Source organism: Podarcis filfolensis (genome assembly GCF_964270895.1).
Source record: "Podarcis filfolensis genome assembly, chromosome: 9".
Classification (NCBI taxonomy): domain Eukaryota; kingdom Metazoa; phylum Chordata; class Lepidosauria; order Squamata; family Lacertidae; genus Podarcis; species Podarcis filfolensis.
The window spans coordinates 8915174-8943086 of NC_139610.1; the positions used below are offsets into that span (position 1 = coordinate 8915174).

General features: G+C 45.4%; 1 protein-coding gene across 7 annotated transcripts in view; it reads right to left on the minus strand.

Moving 5' to 3' along the window:
- KCNIP4 (potassium voltage-gated channel interacting protein 4) overlaps window positions 1-27913 on the minus strand; it is a 420252-nt gene that overhangs the window by 222202 nt on the left and 170137 nt on the right. The window contains exon 1 of one of the 7 annotated variants that reach the window (XM_083630796.1): window positions 20048-20372. The exons of 5 other annotated variants lie outside the window; for them this stretch is intronic. In XM_083630796.1, the coding sequence (XP_083486922.1) occupies window positions 20048-20105 (58 nt within the window). In that variant the 5' untranslated portion in view covers window positions 20106-20372. Of the gene's footprint in view, window positions 1-19406; window positions 19430-20047; window positions 20373-27913 lie in introns of those variants that run through there. One more of the 7 variants, XM_083630787.1, reaches the window with a different exon arrangement.

Here is a 27913-nt window from a genome sequence, read left to right on the forward strand (position 1 = left end):
AACAGCTGAAGGGGCACTTTTCGCCACAGCCCTCAGTGGTGGCTCGTCGAAATGCCTTCTACGCAAAGCGGCAAGCCCCTGGGGAAACCATAACTGGGTTTGTGACCTCTCTCCGCCAAGCTGCCCAGTTCTGCAACTTCTCAGAGCTGGAGAACATGCTTCGTGACCGCCTCGTCGGTGGCCTGAAGGATGAGAAGCTGCAACGACGCCTCTATGCTAAGAAGGACCTAACGTTCCAGGTCGCTCTGGAGGAGGCCCTGGCAACAGAAGCTGCCGAGAGGTCGACGCAAGAGGCACGGCCGAGCCTGCCATCCCAACCGAGGGTCCACCACGAAGACCTCACCAACGACTCAGGATCTGACAAGGAGGAGGTGCACCGAGTACAGCAGCGCACTCAAGCAGCCCACATACCACAGCTGCCTCAACGAGAAGGAGGGAACTGCGCAAGCTGCGGGGAAAGTCACGAGAGGAGGACCTGCTGTTTCCGCAACGCAGAGTGCAGGCAGTGCAGAAAATTGGGACACATCGCCCGGGTGTGTCGAGCTCGGCCCACCCGACGCCAGGCATCAGATGACCAATCCAAGAGCCCCAGATCCCGGGGCCCAACACACCAAGGCAACTCGACGGAGCTCACGGACTTCCAGGTATACCAGTTGCCCCACCCCAACGTAGAGAAAATTTATGTAGAGGTACAGATAGAGGGGGCCCCATGCCGCATGGAGCTTGACACGGGTTCAACTCTATCCATAATCTCGGCAAGGACCTTAAGGAAACTGTGTCCTACTGGGGGTCCCAAACTCAGGCCGGCCCCATTCACCCTCCGGGACTTCCAGAAACGTAAGGTCCCCACAATGGGGGTGGGGACCTTCAGGGTGCAATACCGAGGGCGGACGCGGCAACTGGACTTGCTTGTGGTCAAGGGCCCCTACATTAGCTTACTGGGATTGGCATGGTTTGGACCACTGGGGCTAGCCGTCACCGGGGTGAACCACACAAGCTTACAAGTGGACGTGGACGCCATATGCAAGGAATTTCCGGGGGTTTTTGATGGGAAATTGGGACAGTATACGGGCCCCCCCATTGCTCTACAGCTTGACCCCGCAGTACGACCGGTCAGGCTCAAGGCCCGCCGGGTCCCGTTCGCCCTGAAACCCCGTATAGACGAGGAATTGGACCGACTCGTGGAGCAAGGAGTGCTGGAGCCGGTGCCTAATGCCCCCTGGGAAACCCCAATCGTCACACCTGTCAAGCCTAATGGTTCGGTCCGCATCTGTGCAGACTACAAATGTACCATAAACAAGGCCCTCACGGCCCATGCATACCCAGTGCCAGTGGTCAGCCATGTCCTTGCCACCCTGGCTGGGTCAAAAATTTTTGGCAAGCTGGACTTGGCCCAAGCATATCAACAGCTGCCAGTAGATGAGGCCACAGCAGAGGCACAGACGATTGTGACGCACAGAGGAGCGTTCAGGGTAAAGCGGCTGCAATTCGGTGTCAGCGTGGCACCAGGCATATTCCAGAATCTAATGGACTCTCTCCTTAAAGGGATTCCTGGCGTCACCCCCTTCTTTGATGATGTGTTGATTGCCGGGCCCACACCAGAGGAGTTTGAGGACCGCCTCTGCACCGTTCTGCACCGTTTCCAGACGGCGGGTCTCAAGGTGAAGCGGGAAAAATGTCTACTAGGAGTGCCTCAGGTGGACTTTCTGGGATTTATGGTGGACGCAGAAGGGGTCCACCCGACTGGGGACAAGGTACGGGCCATTTGTGATGCCCCAGCGCCCAAGAACAAGACTGAACTTCAGGCCTTCTTGGGACTATTGAACTTTTACCATTCCTTCCTTCCCCACAAGGCGGCGGTAGCGGAGCCCCTACACAGACTCCTGGACAAGCGGGCCCCTTGGGTGTGGGGCCAGCGCCAGGAGGCCGCATTCCAGGCAGTCAAGGACTTGCTTGTCTCAAACTCAGTCTTGGCACACTTCGACGAGAGGCTGCCGGTGGTGCTAGCATGCGACGCCTCACCCTATGGCATTGGCGCTGTCCTGGGACACCAACTCCCGGATGGAAGAGAGGTACCGGTGGCATACTTTTCCCAGACACTCAACGCAACCGAGCGGAACTACTCGCAAATCGACAAGGAGGGTCTGGCAATCGTGAAGGGAGTAAAAAAATTCCATGATTTCTTGTACGGGCGGCCCTTCACCGTGGTGACTGACCACAAGCCGTTGCTTGGCTTGTTTGCCCCCGAAAAACAGACCCCCCAAGTGCTGTCTCCTCGCGTCCTCAGGTGGTCAATTTTCCTTGCCAGCTACCAGTATGCACTGATTCACCACCCTGGGAAGGCGATGGGCCATGCGGACGCCCTCAGCAGGCTACCACTACCGGAAACAGGCCCCGACCCAGCACCTGCACAAGAGGTTATGAGCCTGGAGCTGCTTCCCGACCGCCCCATTCAGGCACAAGAAGTTGCACACCATTCCAAGAAAGATAGGGTCATCTCCCGGGTCCTGGACTGGGTGTGGAGGGGATGGCCCAGCAGCAGCCCCGGGCCAGAATTCGCTGGCTACACAATCCGCAAACATGAACTGTCGGCCCACAAGGGGTGCCTGTTATGGGGAAGCAGGGTCGTTGTTCCCCAGCCCCTCCGCAAAAGGGTCCTCACAGCCCTACACGAGACACACCCAGGGGTAGTAAGAATGAAGGCCCTTGCCAGGAGTTATGTGTGGTGGCCGGGGATCGATGGAGAGATAGAGGCCTGGGTCAAACACTGCCAGGCCTGCCAAGAATCCCGCCCAGATCCCCCAAGGGCCCCAGTCCAGTCCTGGGAGTCCGCCCGAGCACCATGGTCACGCCTGCATGTGGACTTCGCTCGCCCCTTTCAGGGAAAAACATTCTTCATAGTGGTGGACTCCTACACCAAATGGCTGGAAGTCGCACTGGTACCGTCCACTTCTACGTCCGCAGCCATCCGGGTACTACGCAGGCTGTTTGCAACCCACGGGCTCCCTGACACTCTCGTCTCAGACAACGGGACTGCCTTTACGTCAGGAGAATTCCAAACCTTCACAGCACAGAACGCCATCCGCCACATCCGTTCGGCGCCATTCCACCCTGCCACCAATGGCCAAGCAGAACGCATGGTGCGGACCACCAAGGACACCCTTCGCCGCATGACGCAAGGGGATTGGGAGTACCGCTTTGCCACATTCCTCCTAGCACAACACAGCACCCCCAGCTCAACGACTGGCCGGAGCCCCGCTGAACTACTAATGGGTCGGCGCCTTGCAATCAGATTGGACCGCCTTCACCCCGATAGAGCTCAGGATGAGGTAGTGGTGGGGGAAGGCAGGAACCCCCGGACCTTCGAGGCCCAGGACCCAGTGTACGCAAAGAATTTTGGGGCAGGCCCAGCATGGGTACCCGCCACAGTCACCAGGGTCACTGGTCCCGTGTCGTACGAGGTGCTAACGGATGGGGGGCAATGCTGGCGCCGCCACTGCGACCAGATACGGCAACGATTCCCGGGAGAAAACCAGGAGGAGGAAAGGTCAGAGGAGTCCCAAGGGAACAGAGGGGCAGTGAGGCCCATAGAGCAGGAGGGGCCAGCAGGAGAGGCAGAATCAGTAAATACAGAGAGGACCCGCGAGGCCGAAAGGACACCGGAACCAGAACCACGACTGAGCGAGCCGGTTGCGCCAGACCAGACAGGCCCATCACAGCCAGCATCCTTGGAACACGAGCCAGAACCTGAACCCCGGACCTTGAAATGGGCAACAGAAGGTTTTCTATGGAACAGTTTCTCAAAAGGAGAACTTCCCAACTCTTTCGAAACCTTTCTCACCCACGCATAACAAAACGACATGAGTGACTCCGCCCAGAACTCATGTGGCAGATGTGAACTAAGCAATTGCGCATTCATCCCCTTTTGCAATTCTTTGTTCACCCGTACACAGACACCCCTGTTCCACGCTTCCGCTGAAACAGCAACCTTGTGTCTTATCCCTTTCTTCTGCAGGAACCTCTGGAAATCATGTAAAAGAAAAATCTGCTTCTCATCTGTCAAAAGACAATCAATGTTAGCATCATGCATATCTTTAACCTTGTCACAAAACTCCTGAAACCTTTCCAAGGCTTCCTGTGGCCTCTTTAACACATAAATCCAGACAAAGTTAGAGAAATGATCCACACACACAAGATAAAATCTTGCATTGCCTCTAGATGGTTCTAGAGGACCAATCACATCAGCATACACCCGCTGAAACGCTCTGTCGACCCTGGCCACCTTCTTGGCGCTCGTTTTGGTCACACCTGCAAGAGAAATCAAGTTAGACTCAGAATTACATTCCATGTAATCACTTTGCTCAAAAGTCAACAAATACAGTCCATCTTTCTCTCTGGCAGAAAGATACAACTCTCCATCTTTGAAAATCTTGCAGCTCTCAGCATCATAGGACAGTTTCCGTCCTTTCTTTGCAATCTGCGGAAACACTCAGCAGATTGAACTTCAATTCAGGAACCAAGTAAACATTGTGTATAGTCAGGTTCAGACTCTTCAGGTACACAGTTCCAATCCCGGTCGCCTCCAGCTCCTGACCGTTGGCTTGTTTCACAGCGAAGCTTTGCTTCTTAAACGTTGAAAATAGCCCCCTGTGTGGGGACATATGAAAATTACAGCCCGTATCGATTATAAACGAGTGTCCAACATCTGGCGTGGTTCCTTTCGCCATCAGAGCCTTTGCAGGTTTCACCGAAGACTTGGTATGACCTTTGCCTGCTGCCTCAGGCTTTGCTGAGCGGCCCTTCGCTCCTTTCGGCTGGCGTGGCTTCTTGCAGGTCCGCTGAAGATGCCCAGCCTGTCCACAATTGTAACATCGGACAACGTTCAAAGCTACAGCATTCTCTCCAGTAGTAACATCAGTGGGGGAATTAGAACTCCGTTCTTCCCTCCCCCTGTCCTTGGCATCCATTTTGAATCCAAGTCTCAGCTTTCACTCTCGAGCTAGTAAAATCCAAAAGTCTCTTTTGAGCTGTTTACAGCCTCTCTCGGGCAGGCAAACTGTTTCAAAGTCCTCGCAAAGCAGCGAAGACAAAACAACTTTCGCAGCCAGCCCCACGTGTCAGTAACTTTCCACTGTACTGACTGTCGTTGCCTAGCAACTGTGCATACCTCTCTTCTTTATCTCACCACAAGTATGCCTGGTATGCAAGTTTTTTGCTCTCAGAGCTGTTTTTCCAAACGCAGCTTTCGTGAACCAGAGAATAAATCAATCTGCATTCACACTTTCAGCCCGATATTCAGCATACCTTTTTGGGGCTCCGATGCTTGGAAAACACCCCCTCTTGGTGTTCAGCCGTCTGTTCAGCTTCTGGCTGCAATGCAGACGTTATCTTCTTTCCTTGGTGCAGAGGATGGCACACGATCCATCAACCTCTCACCTCTCATGCTGATTCCCATGGATCAGATAACCAGCGGCTTCTGCTACCATATGTTGGAATCTGAAGCCTAATCAGTCAGAGGAATTGGCCACTCTCCAGGTGCCCGGCTTGGATTCCTTGTTGATCTCCCCCGTCAGCGACTCCCGGCAAGACAAGGCGAGATCTCTTATCGGCGATCCTTCCCAACGTGAGAAGAACACAACCATCCCTCCTCCCTCACTCCCAGGGAGGAGAGAGAGACAGACAGAAATGTATTTACATGCCTTTATTTCTGTCTTTCCAGCAGTGCAGAGAAATCATGTCTGCACTCTCTTTACATCAACAGCAGAGAAAGAATAACTCCTCCCATGTACTTCCAGTACAGGGTCACGTGCCACTCTGAGCTAACATCCGGTGCTCAGTGCACATAATAGACTGTCCCTTGTTCCCACGGTACAGTCCCAAAACATCAACATCCTGTTTGGCTTTCCAGCCACCTGGAGCACTCAGCAGCATTGCTCCTTTTTCATAACAGGGAACACCACAGGCCGCAACGCACACGTAGACCGCCGGCGTACCTTGAGGACTATGAATGTGACCTCCCGGGCAGGACTGGAACTTAGAGGGGAGGGGTGTTATGTACTGAGTTGAATAGGATCCAAACTGCAGCAGTCTGATTGGTCCTAGAACAATAGGATTCAGAATGCAGCAGTCTGATTGGTCCTAGAACAATGCAGCAGTATGATTGGTTGGCAGGAACCACCCAATCATGCTCCAGATAGAAGTGAATCCACAACCTGATTGGCTTACAGTAGAATTCCGGAATTAGCCAATCATGTGCAGCCCATTGTGTAAATAATGTATATAAAGCAGATACCTTGAGGGGGACATTCATTCATTCCTCCTCACCACTATGAGCTGAATAAAGAGCATGAAATCACTTTGCAACTCTGAGTATATTTCACCGTTCATATTTGGGTCTCCTCAGTATTAGTTTAATGATATATTGCCGGGACATAAACTATGAAACTATGAAACCGATATCATGATATGGACTTCAAACCAGTTTTGGATGATATACAGTGGTACCTCGGGTTACAGACGCTTCAGGTTACAGACTCCGCTAACCCAGAAATAGTGCTTCAGGTTAAGAACTTTGCTTCAGGATGAGAACAGAAATCGTGCTCCAGCGCCGCTGCGGCAGCAGGAGGCCCCATTAGCTAAAGTGGTGCCTCAGGTTCAGAACAGTTTCAGGTTAAGAATGGACCTCCGGAACGAATTAAGTTCTTAACCTGAGGTACCACTGTACAGTGGAACCTCAGTTTACGTACCATCCTCCTCATGAATGCTTCGGGTAACAAGCTCTGCTAACCTGGAACTTTGCCCTGGGATGCGAGCGGAAGTCTCGCCCCAGCAGCGCAGCAGCAGTAAGAGACCTCATGTTAAGAACGGTTTCGGCTTAAGAACAGACCTCCGGAATGAATTAAGTTAGTAACCGGAGGTACCACTGTACTGATATATTGCACAGCCGTATCCACAATGCACACACACAAGATAGCAGTATGGACAAGGCTCCCTTGAGGCAGAGTTAACGTTTGTTGTGACATCACCAGAAACTTGGCCAAGCCTTTCCCTTTTCACGTGCATGTGTGCACGCACACACACATACACATTTAAAAATGCCAAGCTCAGAATGGCAAACTAGACCACACTATAGATTTACTTTCCCATTATCTGGCAGGGATCCAACTAGGGCACAAACTCAAGAGCCTTCAGGATACAGTTTGCTGGCTATGTTCCAGTTTTTGGCAGTGGTAGGCATTGTGGGCATATGAAGTCAAGATGAACGAATCCCTCAGCAATGAAACAGTAATGCTGCAAATCACAATGTTTAATTGATAGCAAATTGGAAGCTTATTAGTTATGTGGAAGGAAGACTGTTTGAATCACTGAAATAACCGTAGTCATTTCATGTGTCGTTCTCTTGAGAAATATTAAATGGTGCATCCAATCATTGCTGTTATTTCAGCTTTGCCTGGTAATATCTCTTTATATTAATAGGCATTCATGGCTTATGCTGATGGGAAAACTTACTTGTCTAGTTGATGAAGTTTTTCCTTATTTTCATTCAACCCCTCATTAACATGCCAGCTCTCTAAACAATAGCTCACCCTCCCCACTAATAACTTTGCAGGTTTAGAGCTGTCCAGCTAACATTCATACCATTAGCATCACAATAAGCAAACAAGACGGATGATGTGGGAAAGGTGGTATGTTTCTGAAAGATTTTAATCAAAGTCACATGTAAACAATACCAGCAGAAGGAGCATTTGAAACAACCTAGAAAATTTCAAGCAGCAGACAATCCAAAACAATTTTGAAGCAAAATTGCACAGTTTGCGTGAGTGAAATATCTATGGAATTCGCTGCCACAACATCCAGTGATGGCCCCCAAATTCATAGAAGATAATGCTGTCAGTGGCTACCAGCCATGATACTGTCAGTTTGCATTTCTCAGTGCAGGAAGTATTGATCAGATATTTCCTATTCTAATTAATTCAAGAGGGTTCTGGAAGCTTCTCTGTGTGAAAGAAACAAGCAGAAGGTTCATGATGTTTGGGTCATTCCTTCAGAGAAGCTGAGTACAGTGGTACCTCAGGTTACATACGCTTCAAGTTACATACGCTTCAGGTTACAGACTCCGCTAACCCAGAGATAGTGCTTCAGGTTAAGAACTTTGCTTCAGGATGAGAACAGAAATCGTGCTCCAGCGGCACGGCGGCAGCAGGAGGCCCCATTAGCTAAAGTGGTGCTTCAGGTTAAGAACAGTTTCAGGTTAAGAACGGACCTCCGGAACCAATTAAGTACTTAACCCGAGGTACCACTGTACATCTGGCTTAAACTGGTTCTGTCAAGGTCATGCTTACTATAAAAGTAGGGCCAGAAGGAACCTGGGTTTCACGTTCTCTTTCTATCTCTCTGGTGTGGTGTTCTGTATATAGTGTTAAGGTTTAGACTTATTACATAAGTTATTGTTAAGTTTAAGTTAAGTCTGCTGCAACTGGATTTCTTATGGACGGTGCTAATCCTGAATGTATTGGATTTGTGACCATTATTACTCATTTGCCTTCAGCAGCAATAAAGCTCTGCTGGAGGAAATAGAATTGCCTCTGGTCTATTTTTTGGGAATCCTGCAACGTGTTTAAGATTTTACTCTGCTGACTATACATCTGAATCTGCTCTGGATCAATATTGAGTACAATTTCCATGACAAATACCTAAGTAGTTAGTACCATTAGTGCTAGAGACAGTAAGCCTCTGAATATAAGTTGCTGGACTCATAGCAGGGAAGGTGCCATTGCGCTCAGGTCCAAACTAAGTATGTGGTTAGTCACTGGGAAAACAACAGGATGTTGGTCTGATCCAGTAGAGTGGCTCCTGCATTCTTATATCTTCACAAGAAACGGTCACGTACAAAAACAAGGTGCAAGGCTCATAGCTTCCCTTTTTTTGTCGGAAATTCCCTTATTCCAGTGCCATTTTCCGCTGCTTCCCGGATTGTTAGATATCCCATAGACTGTCCCTGGGACAGGTGAGGCTGCTGGTCCCTTATTTTCGAGGCTGCTGATCCCTTATTTTCAAATCTGAAAGTCGACAGCTATGGCAAGGCTAAGCTAAGAGATTAAAAGTTTGCATGAAAAGTTTAAGTGGTTAGGGGCTAAGATCGCTTGGGGAAAGCAGAGACAACCCCAGCCTCTAACTGATACGGTAGGATTTCCCACTTTCCATATAAAGGACAGATGGAAATACGCCCATAATAGTTCTTTCTTGACAAGTATTTTTCTCTGAAAGCAGCGTTTAACATCAGGTGCAAAGAAGTAGCTTAAAGTAGCTTACAGCATGATCGTTTATCTAAAATGAAACATAAGAAGAGCTTGCAGGATCAGGCCAATGGCCGATCCAGGATGGCATCCTTTTCTCACAGTGGCCGACCAGATGTCTGTGGAAAGCCTGGAAGCAGGACATGAGTGCAAACAGTCCACAAACCCCATCACCACTTCTCTCAATTAATACCCAATTAGAAAGACCTCTTCTGCAAAACCAATTAATCTCTAAAAAAATCTAAGTTGTGCTTGTCAGCAGCTGTTCTGCAAGCCCATCAGTCTGATTACAAGCCAGATTTCTGGGTAGATGGCAAGGCGAATTTCACCCCTTCCAATGTTCCAAAGATGAAAAGAGGGATGCTGCTACGGACATGAAGATCAGGGCATTATGGGATGGCTGCCCAATAGATGCATCCCACAAGTACAAATACAAGCATGCCAGGCCTGAACAAAATACCTTATACAAGGTTGTTTCTAGATAAAGCAAACAATTTATTAAAGAGTTTAGACTGCAACATTCATGTAAAACCTGGAGATTCTGGGTGGTGTCTATGTGTGTGTATACACAGAGAGAGACACACACACAGAGCACATGTGGCCCTCCCTAGTTAAAGGTAAAGGGACCCCTGATCATTAGGTCCAGTCGTGACCGACTCTGGGGTTGTGGCACTCATCTTGCTTTATTGGCAGAGGGAGCCGGCGTACAGCTTTCGGGTCATGTGGCCAGCATGACTAAGCCACTTCTGGCGAACCAGAGCAGCACACGGAAACGCCATTTACCTTCCCGCCGGAGCAGTACCTATTTTTCTACTTGCACTTTGATGTGCTTTCGAACTGCTAGGTTGACAGGAGCTGGGACCAAGCAACAGGAGCTCACCCCATTGCGGGGATTCAAACCACCGACCTTCTGATCGGCAAGTCCTAGGCTCTGTGGTTTAACCCACAGTGTCACCAGCGTCCCGGCCCTCCCTACTTACTGCTGAGTAAATGAGGAAAGCACTGCCGTTTACATGCATACATATATCACAAGTGAGCAAAGTCCCACTATGTTCAATAGGACTTACTTCATAGCAAGACTGCAGAGGCATCTTGCAGCCTTACACGGATGTCAAAAGCATGCACACCAATTATGTCATGAGTGTGATAAGTACTGCCATCACTGTCCGACAGAATGGTAAAATAGTGACGACAAGCCAGGTAAAACAAAAAACCACTCTGGATCCAGAAGAGGCATCAATGAAACTCATGCAGAACTTTTGTGAACACCAGCAAGATTTCCTGGGCCTTTCAATTACCCAGGACTGAAGTAATATCCTAAAAGCCCCTGGGTCAGAGGCAGGAGCCCTAGAACAGAAGAATCTCTGTCATGTTCCGTTTCTAACGTAACCTTCAGGGTGCTTTTATTAGTTTGTATTTCTACTTTTTACAGATGGCGATGTTGCTTTTTTCTAGCTTCTTTGCTGCCCTCTACAGCTCACCAGTAAAACAGATGAATAAAAAGCTAGCAAAGCAAAGTTTCTTCCACAAAGTAGCTGCAAGTGGAAATAGTTACTGGCAAGATTTTAAAATTAATCTTTGTCACGAGGAAATTTGACTACATGTTGTTAGCAAAAAAAAAAAAAAAAAAAGCAAAACAAAAACTTGAAACACAAATTTTAAGATTGTTGTTGTTGTTCAGTAATGTCCGATTCTTCATGACCCCATGGACTAGGGCACGCCAGGCCCTCCTGCCTTCCACTGCCTCCCTCAGTTTGGTCAAACTCATGTTTGTAACTTCGAGAACACTGTCCAACCATCTCGTCTTCTGTCGTCCCCTTCTCCTTGTGCCCTCCATCTTTCCCAACATCAGGGTCTTTTCCAGGGAGTCTTCTCTTCTCATGAGGTGGCCAAAGTATTGGAGCCTCAGCTTCAGGATCTGTCCTTCCAGTGAGCACTCAGGGCTGATTTCCTTCAGAATGGAGAGGTTTGATCTTCTTGCAGTCCATGGGACTCTCAAGAGTCTCCTCCAGCACCATAATTCAAAAGCATTTTTTAAGATACAACATGATAAATTTTGTTAATTTGTTTCACCGTTTCCCCCCTAGTTTCTCCTTTGAACTGCACTTTCCTTATGCTGCATTTGTTCTTAGCATCCGTCTGTCTCAAGAGATAATGGAGGAGTACGGCTTTGGGAGTAAAGCCAAACCATTGGAGTGTTACAGCGACTGATGTGGCTGTAGAGACCAATCACCGGAGAAACATGTTTTGTTGCAGTTGGGGCAGATGAAGGCATCTAGCTGTGCTGCTGCAGATGCACCATAACGTTTCTTCTCTCTGTGCACCTTCCAGTGGTCATTTCTCCTCAGGTCACTGCTGTGGATACACAACCTGATGGCCTGTCTCTATGTGTTGCGGTAATCTTCAAGGGATTCTGATACAGTGGGGAATATACTGTTTTTAAAGGTAAAGGTAAAGGGACCCCTGACCATTAGGTCCAGTCATGGCCGACTCTGGGGTTGCAGTGCTCATCTCGCTTTATTAGCCGAGGGAGCCGGCATACAGCATCCGCGTCATGTGGCTAGCATGGCTAAGCTGCTTCTGGCGAACCAGAGCAGCACACAGAAACGACGTTTACCTTCCCGCCGGTGCAGTACCTATTTATCTACTTGCACTTTGATTTGCTTTCGAACTGCTAGGTGGGCAGGAGCAGGGACCGAGCAACGGGAGCTCACCCCATCGCAGGGACCTTCTGATCGGCAAGTCCTAGGCTCTGTGGTTTAACCCACAGTGCCACCCGCGTCCCTGTTTTTAAGTCACCTTTAAAAAACCCTTTTTCATCTCAGGACTTCTTCTGGTTAAGCAGGTTAGGGTTCAAGGCAGACTCAGTGACAAATATTTCTTCAAGGAATGAGTGTAAACATTCCTGGTATTCATATGGCACACCAACCATTTTTAATACGAAAAATATTTTAGAAAAACAATTAATAACATACTCAATTTCTAGATTGATAATCTATTAAACTTTTCTATTGATAATCCATGAATAAAATAAATGCTCGGAAACTGGAAGCGATTCTTTTGAAGTTTTTGTATTTTCACCATCTTCCAAGTTTGGCCCCTACCCCATTTTTCATCTCTTTCCTTTTGTGTATTTCCTCCCCCCCCCCCAAAAAAAACCACCCACATTCATTGTCCTTGTGTACTAAAAACTTCCAATAGGCATCACAACTGGTAAACCACAAAAATATTTAAGGTAACTTCTTTGACAGAGGTATGTAAGGTATGCTGAGGGAATTCAATAAAGCACATTAGAGTACATTAAGAACAATGTACTAAGTAATAAATAAAGAGTTTGAAACTGAAGAAGCGACTGCTAAAATGGATGCCCAGCATGCAGAAATCTGGTGTATCTACAGCTGGGGACAGAGAGTTGCATAGGAGATCACATCCTGTCAAAATAATAATAATAATAATAATAATAATAATAATAATAATAATAATGGTGGAATTCTTTGCTATTGATGAATAACCTGGCTGTAAAAAAAAAATAAAAATGGAATGGAATCCTGACAGTTAAGTCCAGTCGCAGACGACTCTGGGGTTGCAGTGCTCATCTCGCTTTACAGGCTGAGGGAGCCAGCATTTGTCTGCAGACAGTTTTTCCAGGACATGTGGCCAGCATGACTAAGCCACGTCTGATGCAATGGAACACTGAAACCAGAGCAGCGCACAAAAACGCCCTTTCTCTTCCCGCTGGAGTGGTACCTATTTATCTACTTGCACTTTGACATGCTTTCGAACTGCTAGGTTGGCAGGAGCAGGGACCTAACAACGGGAGCTCACCCCGCCGCGGGGATTTGAACCGCCGACCTTCTGATTGGCAAGTCCTAGGCTCTGTGGTTTAACCCACAGCGCCACCCGCGTCCCTTTAATGCAGCCATAGCTGCCAGTTATAGTAGTGGTAGCTAACTCTTGGGTTGGACTAGTGACGACTGCCACCTAAAGGCTTTACCAAGAACATTTCAAGTCCCGCTCATCCCAGTAGAGAATGGCATCCGAAGCAAGCTGCTACAACTCTAACTTGCAGATCATTTATTAACACTGATAATGTATTCTCCAGCTGCTCAACTGTGAAAGCCAGATGAGTGAATTCTATTAATTACTGTATTCACAGTTATTTTAGATGTACAATATGAGATGCAAGGAGAAAAATCAATTAAAATAACATTAAAATACAGAAGCCCTGGAATTACATTGATCTATATAGGTACGTTTTTATATCAGATGCTATGTATGTATTGCTATGGCTAACAAACCTTCATGTTTATTGGCATTGTTAAAAAAACAAAACTGTCTGTCCTTCTGAACACCAGGTTGGTTTGTGAAGGGGGGGGGGAGCCTATTATGATTAAAACAGCACAATAAATGTTAAGTTGCAGCTTTACATGTCTTAATTAAAAAGGAACATCTTTTACACAAATTCCACAATAATAAAGAAAAATAGGTTTATCTACAGTGCCATTCAAAAAGTCTTAACTACTGTGTTTTTTTAAAAGCTTCACTGAATATGGATATGAAAGCCATGTTCCTTGCCGCCGGGTTTAATATCCCTTATTTGATTGCTTTAATTAAAATGCAAATTTAGTTATAGTGCAGATGTGGAGACAAAAGCTTTGAGGAATACAGCATATTATATCTAAAGAACTATTAGCCCCCACATCATAACTGATGAGATTACTGCCACTGAATTGCAAAATTAACGTTCATTTCTTCGGAGCTCAGCAGAGATTATAAATTAAAGCAAGGCCTCATTACCACCTAGAGTTTTAATTTCCACAAACTACACTTCAGAACACTTAGAACTTACTGTGAATAGAGGAAACTTCAGCATTGTCACATATTAGAGTTTCAGATCAAAGCAGCGTGCCCTTTAATGGCACATCTCCCCAGGGGAGAAAAATCACGCCTCTGATGTGAGCCTGTGGAGCCTGCTATCCCTATTAAATGGAGTTAAAGTAGACCTATTGTGTGATAAATGAATCCCTCCTGATGGAAGCTGGAACACTTAGCGGGTTGAGGCAAAGGCACAAGTTGCTTGAAAAGGCAAATATAGAAAAGAACAAGCTTAATGCACACCCAGAATTGACTCCAGCACTTCCATCTTTGGGGGCCGGACAAAACTAGAAAAATAGTCAGCCATTCTGTGACCAGTTTATCTGGCGGCTGTCGAGACCCCTGGTCTGAAGTCAAAGGACACCACGGGACCACCCAGAGAATGACAGATGATGGGGGCAATTCACTATTTGAGACTCAAAAGACAGGCAGAATTTTCCTTCCTGACCAGTGAACCAGCAAACAAACATCTCTATGCAAGAACTGCGTCAAGGAGGTGGTACTGGGAAATATCTCCTTGCTTGGCCAAGGAAGGAGTTGATGAATGGAAGTAGCCCCAGAAAAGGCAAATATTGCTCCTGTTTTGTTTTGAACCTCAGGGGCTATGGGGTGTGTTTTTATGTTTGGGGAATGTGCTATACACATTTGGATGCTCAGCCAGAGATCTATAGATGACGGGCAATATACAAATTTAATAAAATAATTTATTGAACGACTACCACATTTAATGAAGAAATATTAGGAAACATGATTAAATCAAAAAAACATTTCCTTCACATGCTGAATATTCTTTCACAGCTTTGTTAAATAAGGGAAGTATTAAACCCCACACATATATTAAGTAAAATAGAAACATCGCCACCTGACCCCACCCCCACTCACCATTTCTCCCCCTCCACCTCTTTCCCCCTTTTCTTCCTAACGTAACACTAATGTCTCAACAAATGAAACTGACCTGTAGAAAATGTTACATACTTTTGTAAACCAAGAAAATCTTAAATAAAAATACAGTGGACGCTCAGGTTGTGAATGTTATCTGTGTGGGATGCACATTCGCAACCCGCAGCGTTTGCAACCTGCAGCTGCACGTCTGCACACACATGGGTTGTGATTCGGCGCATCTGCGCATAGTGAGATTTAGCGCTTCTGTGCATGCGCGACCGCCAAAACCCAGAAGTAACCTGTTCTGGTACTTCCGGGTTTCGGCGGTACACAACCTGAAGCGTCTGTAACCCGAGGTATGACTGTATATAAAATAAGGGAAGTATTTGCCTGAATGAAAATGTATCTTATACCCATGCTGAGTAAGAAGATTGAATGGCTGCTGCATAAATCAGGCAAGATGCTCTATTTGAATAAAGACTTTGTCTTTAACAGTGCCGAGGAAGAACTCCAGTGTGGAATTTTAATGGCGGAGATTGGACGTGCCTCTGTGAGTTATTTATAGCTGCAGCCCGTATGCAAGCTGGGAACAGTGGAATGAATGGAATGTGAATTGTAAACACTGCAGAGAACTGAAGAAAGGAAGATAGCAATTCATTCTCCCAACACACCAGGTCTGAGAACAATGCTTATGAAGGACTACACACACAAAATGGATTTTATATTTATGAGAATTAACAGAGGTGCTGTAAGTAAGGAGAGATGAAATGGCTACAGGAGAAGTGATGGACATATGTTTACAACAGGAGCGGCAAACCTGATTATTTTTCAGAAACTGAATTAAATTAAAGTAATTTGGTCTGATTTGTAATAATGTGGAAAACCAATAAAAATATAAACCTTCTACTCCAGTGTATCAGAGGCTTTCCCTAGTGTAAACAGAGGTCTTTCGCTATCACCTACGACCAGATCCTTTTAACTAGAAATGCCAGGAACCAAAGCTAGCACCATCTGAGTGCAAAGGATGTGCAAAGTATATCACTGTCACAGCCTTCCCTGCCCCTGCCACACTGCGCACTGGAACAAGAATATTAAACATTCAGCTTAGCATATTCTGCAATGAGGTGATGAGGTACAGTTCTACCACCAGTTAAAAATTCACAGCAAATTAGTAGAAGAGGTGTGTTGAAAGGGCAGATGTGCTGCGTATTAGGCAACACAACCTCAAAATAACTGCTCATACTTTCTGTCAAAATGGCTGTTGTTTCCTCAACCATACTTTCTCTGTTACTAGATACTACAATTCTCTTTCTTTTGCTCACAAGATAGTCTTAACCTTTTATCCTTTCATCTCAAGGAGAATTATCTGTCTGGGGATTCATTTCCCCCTCATAAATAGTATTGTTTTCCATCTTGCTTTTGGAAACTCTTAACCTGTCAGTGGATGATACATAGTTTTTACCATTTAATTTAGATTCCCATTCATTTTACTTTAAATCCATGCCAGTATTGTGGATTTTTCAAGATAACACAGTGTTTTCTTTGGAAACACTCAAGCCTAAATCTGCGACTGGATGGTTTGCAGAACTGTCAGTTTTCTTTATTTAACCTATATTTTCCAGTGACATGTATAAATGTTGGAGCATAAATTTAATCACAAGGTCGAATCTTCTCTTTGTTTCCATGGAATTTTATTTTGAAGTTATAAATACAGGCCACACAAAAGGACAAATATAGCAAGACAACAAGAGCCCATAAATAATTCACTGATTGCAATGCTTAGTATATCTGGATATGCTTGTGGGACGACGGTTTATTATTGTTTATTTACTTGCACAAATTTATATCGTACTTATTCTTAAGGAAAACCCCTTAAAAACAAAGAAATAGCAGCTTCTATAAAGGTTTCAAAAAAGTGAGCAGGCACTTGGCTGCCTGTGAGATTGACTTAGAAAGTGATGTAATTTCAGCTATTCATAATAAAGTCACTCTTTCCAAGACCTCTGCATTGGCAAGAAGGTTCCCTTTTTCTGCATAGAGGAGAGGTGATATTTTATCCAGTAAATCAAACCATCTACCTTTCACAACTATCCAAGCATGAAAACCCTGGGGTCTGTTGTGAGCTACAGGTGACGGATAATGTTAGCAGAGACAGGCCAGGATCCAGTTTTATTTGCCAGTATTCCCAGTTAAGCACACTCTCCTAATTGCTAAGTGTTCAGTGATGTCTATCACAGTGCTTGACCCACATCAAGGCATCTAGAGTCGGGGCTGGGGGTAAGCTGGAGGGGTACATGCCAGTGGCAGGTGGGCCAAAGAGCAACAGATGTGAATCTACCTTCCAGCCATGGAAAACCAAGGGTTTCTACACAAACCGTGGACTCAGCTACATTGGCAAAGAAAAAGCACGTTTTGTGCGTCATATATGCATTATAACACTGACACCAGATAGCACTGTGGAGTTCTGTTTTCGCCACCCCTATTTCTCTAAGTTTACAACGCATTTAACAAACTCTTCTTTGAGGCGTGTAGATCCAGCCACAAACACATCTGTGCAGGCAAGGAGGAGAAATTGTCACAGTTCAAGGGCGCTGTGCAGACAGATAAAAGTACTTCAATATCTGAAGGAGCGTCTCCACCCCCATCATTATACCCGGACACTGAGGTCCAGCGCCGAGGGCCATCTGGCGGTTCCCTCACTGCAAAAAGCCAGAGGGAAACAGACAGAGGGCCTTCTCGGTAGAACGCCCTCCCATCAGATGTCAAAGAGAACAACAACTACCAGACTTTTAGACGGCATCTGAAGGCAGACCTGTTTATGGAGGCTTTTAATGTTTGATGCATTGCAGTATTTTAATATTTTGTTGGAAGCCCAGCCAGATGGGCCGGGTATAAATTATTATTAATTATTATTATTATTATTACTCACAGGTGGTATTGGATCAGGTTCAGTGGGGTGTGTGGCCTTAGGGCAGGCATCTCCAAACTCGGCCCTCCAGATGTTTTGGGACTACAATTCCCATCATCCCTGACCATTCACCCCGTTAGCTAGGGATGATGGGAGTTGTAGTCCCAAAACATCTGGAGGGCCAAGTTTGGGGGAGCCTGCCTTAGGGCAAGGGGAGAGTCTTGAACACAAGATAGAGAGGCCTGGAGTGTTGTATTCCACTCCTGGGTTTGAGGTTCCCCAGTCCTGATCTACAGAGTAGTTGTCTGTTATTCTTTGCGCAATTATGCATGCTCTGAGGCCAGAATCAATGTGAGATTTATTTATATTCTGTTGTTTTATTTGGAAGTGCCCAGAGCAGAGTACACAATCATAAAGCTGTTATATAATCAAGAAAAGTACACCAGTTTCTAAAAGCAGGAACAAAATACAACCCACATTTCAAACAATGCAAAATCAGAAAGCTGGCAGCGACAAGGCTTGTTATATACCAATACTTGTTCCAGTAACATTGACAGCTGCATATTAAACGCCCATCGAAATGAAAGTATTTTCAGTTTTTGGCAAAGATACACAAAGGCGGAGCCTGATGAATTTCAAATGGAAGAGCATTTCAGAGTTGCAGGGCCGCATCAAAGGTCTTCTCTCTCACGCTCACTTGCCAAATCTCCCAAGATCACACTGAGAGCAAGGCCTTTGACACTGATCTTAATTTCCAGGCAAAACTATATGGATACAACAGTAGAGTTGTGCATTCTGACCTGTGAGCACTGGCAAGTCAAGTGCCACATTTTGGACCAACTAGAACTTCAGGACTGCCCTGAAACATAGCCCCGCATACAGTATACTAAAATAGTCCAGTCTGGAGGTAATTAAAGCATGCTTGATTAAAGCAATCCAAGCATCCTCAGAATTTATAAACACACCACTTGCAACTTTCATAAAACAGGCCAGTAGTTATCTAAGGTGTTATTCTGTGGCCCTTTACCAAAAGGCAAATTCCACTGAGCACAGCGGAACAGCAGAACAGTGCATTACAAATGAAGTCTTGTGTATAACTTTTAATTTGAAAACTATATCCTTGCGAAAAGACAACATGCAAAACACTAAATGCCTTTCTCTGCTTTCACTTTGCATACAAACAAACATGCACAGCTACCAAGATGCTTATGATAAGATTAAAGAAAACTGACTACCTTATATATTTAAAATTGTTATTATTATTTATTAAGAAAAGAGTCTAGTAGCCTAGTTACTTCTCAAAGGCAATTCAAAACTACAGGAAAATTCAGCACACATTAAAACAGTCTTGAAATATATATTTATTACTATGCTGTAGCCTAGAATGATCACCATGAAGATAAACATGAGAACCGGAGGAAAAGGAAGTACAGATATAAGCTCACATTGCTATAATCCTTGTTTAGGTTGGCTTTCATTTCAACGTGGATGACTTTCAAGTGAAAACATTGTGCATTCTAAAGCTGACGTTTCCAAATGTTTCATTCTTATAATAAAATTATCATCAAAGGATGATAATACCATCACTAATGCTATTTTGCTATTTTAATTCATGGCATCCCAGACAGTTGAACATTTACTCCTGTTTTCTTTTCACATGTGACCTGAACAATTAATTCAGTTATAGAGTCTCTTAAAAAACCCTTTTCTCAAGGTACTTAACCCCTGGGCCACTACTATGCTGTTTGAAAGTAAAACCTACCAAAAGCATCAAGGCTTCTCACCTATAAACACACGCACACACACACACACACACACACACACAGCGATTTTTCTTTTTAAAGCACAATCACCAATTTTTAAAACCCTGCTCCAAGGTTACATTTCCACATCCAAGTCTAGTTGCTACTGGGGCCCCAAACAGCACACCTTGCCAGGACCACAGCCTTGAACAATATTCTGTGGAAGTTTTAAACATAGCGAAAAGTGGCACAAGCAAATAATTTTTAAAACAAACAGTTTTGCAGACAACATACCCCACACCAGTTACAAATGTGTAAAAGCAAACGAAGCACCAGCCTCTTACCTCTGCTGTACTTCCTCTGTTTTGCAAGTATGAAAAAGGTCACCAAGATTGCTCCCATCTTCACAAACTTCAGCCCCAAACTTGCTGATCCTTCACTTTAGAACTTCCTTTATCACATAGCGCAATTAAAACAATAGACTCTTGCAAACCAAACACAGGAGAATTCTGCAGCCAAGTAACAAGGCTTCAGACTCCTTAACTGCCTGCATCACATCTGTTAGCAATATACATATTTAAGAGCTGTGCTCTCTAGCTTTCTAATTTCAATTCACATGCTTTGGGGAGTTCAGAGACCTGCTGCAAAGGGAGAGCTGGAATGGAAGACAGCATATAGCCCCATTGTCTATATGCCATGTAGGTTAATTGAGCTTGCAGCTGCTGCTACTTTAAGAAAGCTCTGAATCAGTGCTTATTACAGTGCAATTTTTTATACTTTGACACTTACTAGTGGGCTGGTTATATTAGTGGACAGCTGAGAGCTAAGGCAATATAACAGATAAGTGTGTGAGCCTGGAAGTCTCTGGAGTAAAATCTCACTTCAGTTGTGAGTTCAACAGGTAAGGTGCCTTCTTAGGCAAGGCACAGTCATTCAGTCACCACACATAAGCCCACGTGTAATTCTGTGCCTCCTCCGCTAGAGGTCTGGAGGGCGGCAAGAAGAGAGCGAGCCTTTTCTGCAATGGCTTCTCGTTTGTGCAATGCTCTTTCAAAGGAGGTACATCTGGCACCTTCATTACATATCTTTAGGCACCAGGCAAAAACATTCCTCTTCTCCCAGCCCCCTGGCTAATTAATCTATGGCCCTTTAAACCATAGCTGTCAACCGTCCCTTATTTGGCGGGAAACTCCCTTATTCCAGCGCTGTGTCCCACTGCTGTCACGGATTGATGATGTCCCTTAAATCTCCCGGGTTTCATGCTCGCCTGGCTCGGGGTCCTCTGCTGCGCGAGAGAGAGCGTGCACGCGCATGAGCTGCCGCGTCTCCGTCTCTCCCTTTTCTCCTTCAGGGGCACGTCGTGAGGAGATGGGTGGCAGCGGGCGGGCAGGCAGCCCCTCTCTTGCGAGACTTCCGCCACACTGCCAGGGGAAGCTGGAGGCGACTGAGGAGGCGGCCTGAGGGAGGAGGAAGAGGAGGGGATGGGGAGGGATGCAGAAGGGCGGTGCTTCAGTGGCCACCGCGGCGCCGCAACCACCTCATGCCGGGCTCGCGCGCAGGAGTCTCTCTTCCTCCCTCCCTCCCTCTCTCGGGCGGGGAAGGGCCGATGAAACTCCTCACACCAGGACGACGGCAGCCCCGACGTGCATAAGCTAAGCAAAATCCCTTATTTTGGCTGCTGATCCCTTATTTTGAAGGCTGCTGGTCCCTTATTTTCAAATCTGTAAGTTGGCAGCTATGCTTTAAACTGGGAGGGGGGTATTGTTTTTGTTTGTTATTATCAGAAGAAGGGCAGTATAGAAAATAAGTAAGATAAGGAGAATATTGCCAAGTAGCTGTATACAGTTGTGGTAAGGTTTGAAGTGTTTTGAACATGCAGAGGCATAAGGTGGGCACTTAGGGCTTGCCAAAAATTAGGAAATTGGTCAGCAAAAGTATGGCACAGATTTGCATAAAATTTGCATATGCCTATGAGTGCATGCATGGAAATAATTTCCATAATTTAAAAACTAATACAATACTGTCTCACTGTAGTGAGGAAGACTGGGACCAGTTGACCTGTGTGCCTGACCAGTTTGTTGTCCAGGTGCTAAATACTGATGAGCCAACATTCAACAAAAGAGGTTTAAAGACTCTCCCAAGGCAAATCTAAAAAAATGTATAAACACTGACAATTGGTGTTATAGGAATTCTAACGTCTTATATATATAAAATAAACGTTCATAAATGTACAAGGCAAACATATACATAAGTATATAAGCCACGTGTCTGAAATAGTACAGGAGAACAATCCTGAAGCCATTTTGGCTCTTCCAGTAACCTCAAATATTCTCCCCATTGTCTCTTTGCTCACCAACCCTGTCTTAAGGGTGTATTTGTGTTTGAATAGGGTGTGCCTGTGACCTGGACTCAGGAACTAAGTATTTAGCATCTCGAAAGGAATGGCCAGGTTGCCCAGGTAAAGCAATCAAGTGACCATTAATCAGTATCCTGCCAGACAGGATTTCTGTTGTAGACCGCCTCCTGTGATGTATTTCTGCTGTAGCCCGCCTCCTTCTGTGATGTATGTATGATGTTTTGAGGGGTGGTCTTCAGCTACAGGGTGGGTAATTTCAAAAGTCTATATAAGGGCTTGCACACCATTGTTCTGGGTCCCTCCCGCCTCCTGCGTGTGGTAGTGAGCACCCTGTTGCAACAGTTAATAAACATCAAGTTACTAGCTGCCTTGCTTCTCAATATTCTCTGGTTGGCTTCTGTTATTTTCTCCTACTTATAGAGAACCTACTTAAGGACTCTGTACAGGCTCTTGGATACCCCATAAGGGGGAAAGGAGCAGTTTTTTCTTATAACACCTGGGAAGCAATGGCCTATGAATGCTCCAATTGGAGAACAGCCTTTATCAAAGGTGTCATGGGCTTTGAAGTTGCTCAAACTCAAGACGAAAAGGAGAAACGAGCTAAGAGGAAGGCATGCTTGGCAAACCCTCACCGTGATCAACTCCCACCCGGAAACCTATGTCCCCACTGTGGAAGGACGTGTGGATCCAGAATTGGCCTCCATGGTCACTTACGGACTCACTGTTAAAACCGTGTTCATGGAGGACAATATTACTCAGCTACGAGTGATTGCCAAAGAAGACTGATGAGCAACTTCAAGGCCACATGCATCCATCTTACAGTTCTTTATCTGCAAGCTGGATTTGGGACTACAGCCTATCCAAGCAGAAAACACATGCCCACCCTACAAATGTTCAGTATTATTTATATAGCAGTGTAAGTGTGCATAGTATGTTAGAGAGTACCATAAACAAAAGACTGATCCCTGCCCCAAATAGTACACTGTCTCTTTAAGGCTTATTAGTTAACTATTATTATTTGGGCAATTTTTATACTGCTTATATTTAAACAAATCTCTAAGAGGTTTACAACATAAATTAAAATGCCATAAATTGAAAAAGCAAAGCCAACCAAATTCCCATTCCGCCCCCCGGACTTGTGCTACCATTTCACTTGTAAATCCAGCCTATTTAATGTTATGTATCATATTGTTTTCAAATGAAACCTTTGCAAAATACAACTGTAAGCATCTCCCCCAAGGAAAGACAACAGACTTACTGTGCTTACATGTGTAGAGCTTTTGTTCCCCCACAGTGTGGCAGCAAAGCCTTTAGCAAAAGAAAACATTTGCCTTAAAACACAACACCATAGGTTGCAGAGAGTGGCAGAAAAGAGCCTGCGACTGGATGCTATGGATGTTGTCAAAAGCAGGGAGTTAGTGCGGTGAAGCTGGAAGATGCGACTATCTTGGCAGGGCAAAGGCATATGGCCAAGGATTTTGGTACTAGGCTCCAGCCATCGGTAACTGGTTCAAACTCCAAAGTTCTTATACCTATTTAATGCCTTTTAAAGCATTTGTCGCAAAGCAGAATCTAAAATTAAACATAACAATACAGTGGTACCTCAGGTTACAGACGCTTCAGGTTACAGACTCCGCTAACCCAGAAATAGTACCTCGGGTTAAGAACTTTCCTTCAGGATGAGAACAGAAATCGTGCGGTGGAGGCAGCGGGAGGCCCCATTAGCTAAAGTGGTACCTCAGGTTAAGAACAGTTTCAGGTGAAGAACGGACTTCCAGAACGAATTAAGTTCTTAACCCGAGGTACCACTGTACATAAAACATTTGAATAAAACACAGGAAATGTGTGTTTTAAAAAGTCACAAAATATTCATGGGTAAAATGATTTTTTTAAAACCACAACAGACAAAACAAGCAGTCAACCCAAGTGTCTGAAGTTCTAGGCAAGCCCAGTTGTAGACTATAAGCCCTCTTTCCAGATAAAACCTGTGACAGGTGGGCGAGATAAGCCTACAGAACATTTTGGAAAGCCTGGAGTATTGCTCTTTGACAGAGCTTGGTTGGCAACGAATGCCACAGAAGAAGGGCTGCTACAGAGAATGCCTTCTGCCTCGTATCTGGCATATCTTGGTGACTGTCCTGCTCTGATCAGGTCAGGACCTCAGCAAAAGTTGAGGAAGACCCCTCACAACCAGTTAACAACAGACACGAGGTCAGAAGTGCAATGACAAAGGGAATCTGAAAAGCAAAGACTGTGTTCAGCCAGGATCAAAGCATGAAAAAGCAACCCAGAAGTTCTAAGTAGAGATTGGCAGCATGGAAGGTCAGTGGAAGGTAACATCGCCACAGTTAATCACAAGTATTTAGGACATGGTGAAGAACAGTTTTGGGCTAGGAGGCTGGCTCTTTATCTACCCCAACGCCTCTGGACAACTATCACCAGTTTGAAATCAAACTGTGTAGGCAAAAGCGTACCACTTTGCAAGTCTCAACAGAGCCTGGAATTCAGTTGTGGCAAGTAGCAGGTCGGCAGAGGCAGGTGTTGCCTTCATGCCCCTCTGTGGGTGCCCAGAACATCTGACTGAGCCCTGAAAACAAGATGTTGGATGACAGGTGCATTCAGTTTGATCCAACAATGTTCTTCTGATGTTCCAGAGCAGGAGTGGCCCAACAGATGCCATTGGACTACACGTCCATCATCTCTGCCCAATGGCCATACTGGAGGACCATAGCTTTCCTAACTCTGCTCCTGGAGGCAGTTTCTCTTCCGAACTCTGGGTGTTCACTGCTGAACAAGTGAGTGAATGCATTTCCTTCTCTGGGAAATATCAGATCATTCTTGGTGGCTGTGGTTGCTGGAGGAAACTGCTGTGTGGACCCACCTATACACTGTTCTTCCCATTCAACCCGATAACAGACCATTAAAGCACTCTGGGGCAGCTGAAGTGACTTAATCTGATTCAAAACTTGCTGAGCGAACACAACTCTTCCTGAGATCCGTTCAATATTAAGTTAGTACCACAAGGTCGTCCCTAATCAGCACTTAATTTTAGTGTATTGTCATAAAGTGATATGAATCAATTTCATAAATCTTTAACGATTGCTCTTTAAAGAATTGAGATTGTCTGCTGCCTCAAGCTATTGCATACCCCTGTGTTAAAGGTTCCTTGTTACTTTCCCATCCATCAATTTACATTTCTAAATACTGAGACAGCCACTTCCTAGCTGATTACACTGTTTTGTTTCAGGTGAACAACTGTATTGAATTGTTGGATTCCTAGACTGATCCATTTACAGAAACTTTAACCTTACATTCTTAAGTCGACCATCTTCAATAGTGGGAAAGCCCACTCAGATAGTGGCCAAAGTGATGGAGGAAAGGTGGATCTGATAAGAGGCTGCAAGCCTCCAGCAGGGGGTGATGACTTATGAACCTCACAGGCCCAAAGGGGTGGGGAGAAGCCTGAATAAAGCAAGGACAGTCTCTGGGAGGAGGGTGTTGCATTGGGTACCACCTATGGCTGATTAGCCAATACATGTGGCAAGTGAGAGTCTGAGGCAAGCAGGTCTGGGCCCTTGTAGACTCATCAAGTGGCCTCACCATAGTGCAAGTGAAGATGCTCAAGAGCCAAGGCTAGCTGCTCACCCTCTTAAATACGTCATGGCACTTGAGAGCTTCATGCCCACAGTGCTTGGGATGGGAGTTGGGGGGAATGGGTCTTTGACTGCACAGGGTCAATATTCTCCAACACACTCCTTGGCTTAGTGGAGTGTCCTTTTGTGCCCTGGTCACCAGTTACTATTGGGTCTTCTGGTGACATATTCTTCTGGTCTTCTGGTGATATATTCATTCAGTGCCTATAGAACAGGCTTCCTCAACCTCGGCCCTCCAGATATTTTTGGCCTACAACTCCCATGATCCCTAGCTAGCAGAACCAGTGGTCAGGGATGATGGGAATTGTAGTTTCAAAACATCTGGAGGGCCGAGGTTGAGGAAGCCTGCTATAGAAGTTGAGCTTGGGATTTTTACCTGGAAGCATTTAATATGGATTTGTTGCTAAGTCTGGCAATACTTGTGAATAGAAGTGGAACTGAAGTGCTATTTTTTAATGCTATATGAAGGTTTAAAGAGAGTGAGGGGGCCAAAAGACAAAAAGGCCAACATCCTCAACAAAGAATGGGAGAAGTTCTGCTTTCTAGGCTATGAAAGAGAAAGCACAGTTCTATTTTTCTAGAAAAAGAGGTGCCAGAACTCACTGTGAACACCTCCCTTGTTCTCTTATAATGACAATGGCACTCACCTGAGTTCTGGTGAGTTCTGTCTTTTAAAAAAAAAGCACCAGGAAAGTGATTCATCTGCTCTGTGACTGTTGCCTTCTCCATAAAGTGCAATGCGAAAATTCACAACGCATAGCACTTCCTCACAAAACGTTCCTCTTGCTTCTGAGGTGCGGGAAAAGGTCAACAAGTGAAAAACAAAATTTAAAGTGTTACTGTCTCTCTTCACAAGATCCGTAGCTCAGAGCAAGTGCTACGCTGACCTTGTTTAAAATCCCCCATGCAATTTCTGGGTGGAGGGGATCCTTCAAGGATGGACAAGCAGTGAAGGAAGACCTTCTAACTGCTAGTGAGAACCTTTTTCGGTCATCTGCCTTTGCCCTATCAAAAGGACATAAATGTATTAATGCAGAAGTTGCAGCTGCCTAGACGCACAGTTGCAGGAAGAGCGGAGGCCATCTCTGCTGACCTGAAACATCAGCCGGTGTGTGATGTAAATAACTGTCTGTCTTTTGGACTTTGTCTTGATGAAAGCACTGACCTATGTGACATTTTGCAAGTAGCGGTTATGGTGCACATGTTGTTCAGCGTTTTTTACAGTGAAAGAAAGTTTCTGGAACAAGCAAAGGGAAAAACAGGAAGCGAGGGTGTATTTCTGACCTCCAAGAACTATGCCACAGAAATTAACTTTCTGTGGGAAAAACTTTCTGTGGAAAAAACACCCACAGCGGTGGGCAGCATCAATGGAGTCATTGCTCACTGCAAGAAGTTCGTTTCCAAGTTTGTTTCATAGCACTGCAGCATGCACCGGGGAAGTGCTGGGTGTGAAAGTACTTTGGTTTGTGCATGGCATGGGAGTAGTTATCCAGATCATGAATTCTATCCATGCTGCCCCCTTGCAGCAGAGACTTTTCAAGCTACATCTGAATTAATTGTTTCTGGCTGCCAGGGGGTGGGGGATGGGGGCTCTATGGTCCTGAATGGGATAACCGATTGAAGTGCAGAGTGTTTGAGGACTGGGACATTCACAGGGAAACCAAAATGCTTGTTTACAAAGCTATTGTACTACCAACCTTACTGTATGCTTTTGAAACATGGACCATGAAATATACTCAGAGTCGCAAAGTGATTTCACGCTCTTTATTCAGCTCATAGTGGTGAGGAGGAATGAATGAAAGTCCCCTCAAGGTATCTGCTTTATATACATTATTTACACAATGGGCTGCACATGATTGGCTAATTCCGGAATTCTACTGTAAGCCAATCAGGTTGTGGATTCACTTCTATCTGGAGCATGATTGGGTGGTTCCTGCCAACCAATCATACTGCTGCATTGTTCTAGGACCAATCAGACTGCTGCATTCTGAATCCTATTGCTCTAGGACCAATCAGACTGCTGCAGTTTGGATCCTATTCAACTCAGTACATAACAGACCACTAATAAATGCCATCTTCAACTCCTTGAAAGATTCCATCAATGGTGTCTCCAAAAAATTTTACACATCACTTGGGAAGACTGGTGAACTAATACCAGTGTACTGGAAGAAGCAAAGATCACCAGTGTCAAAGCAATGATT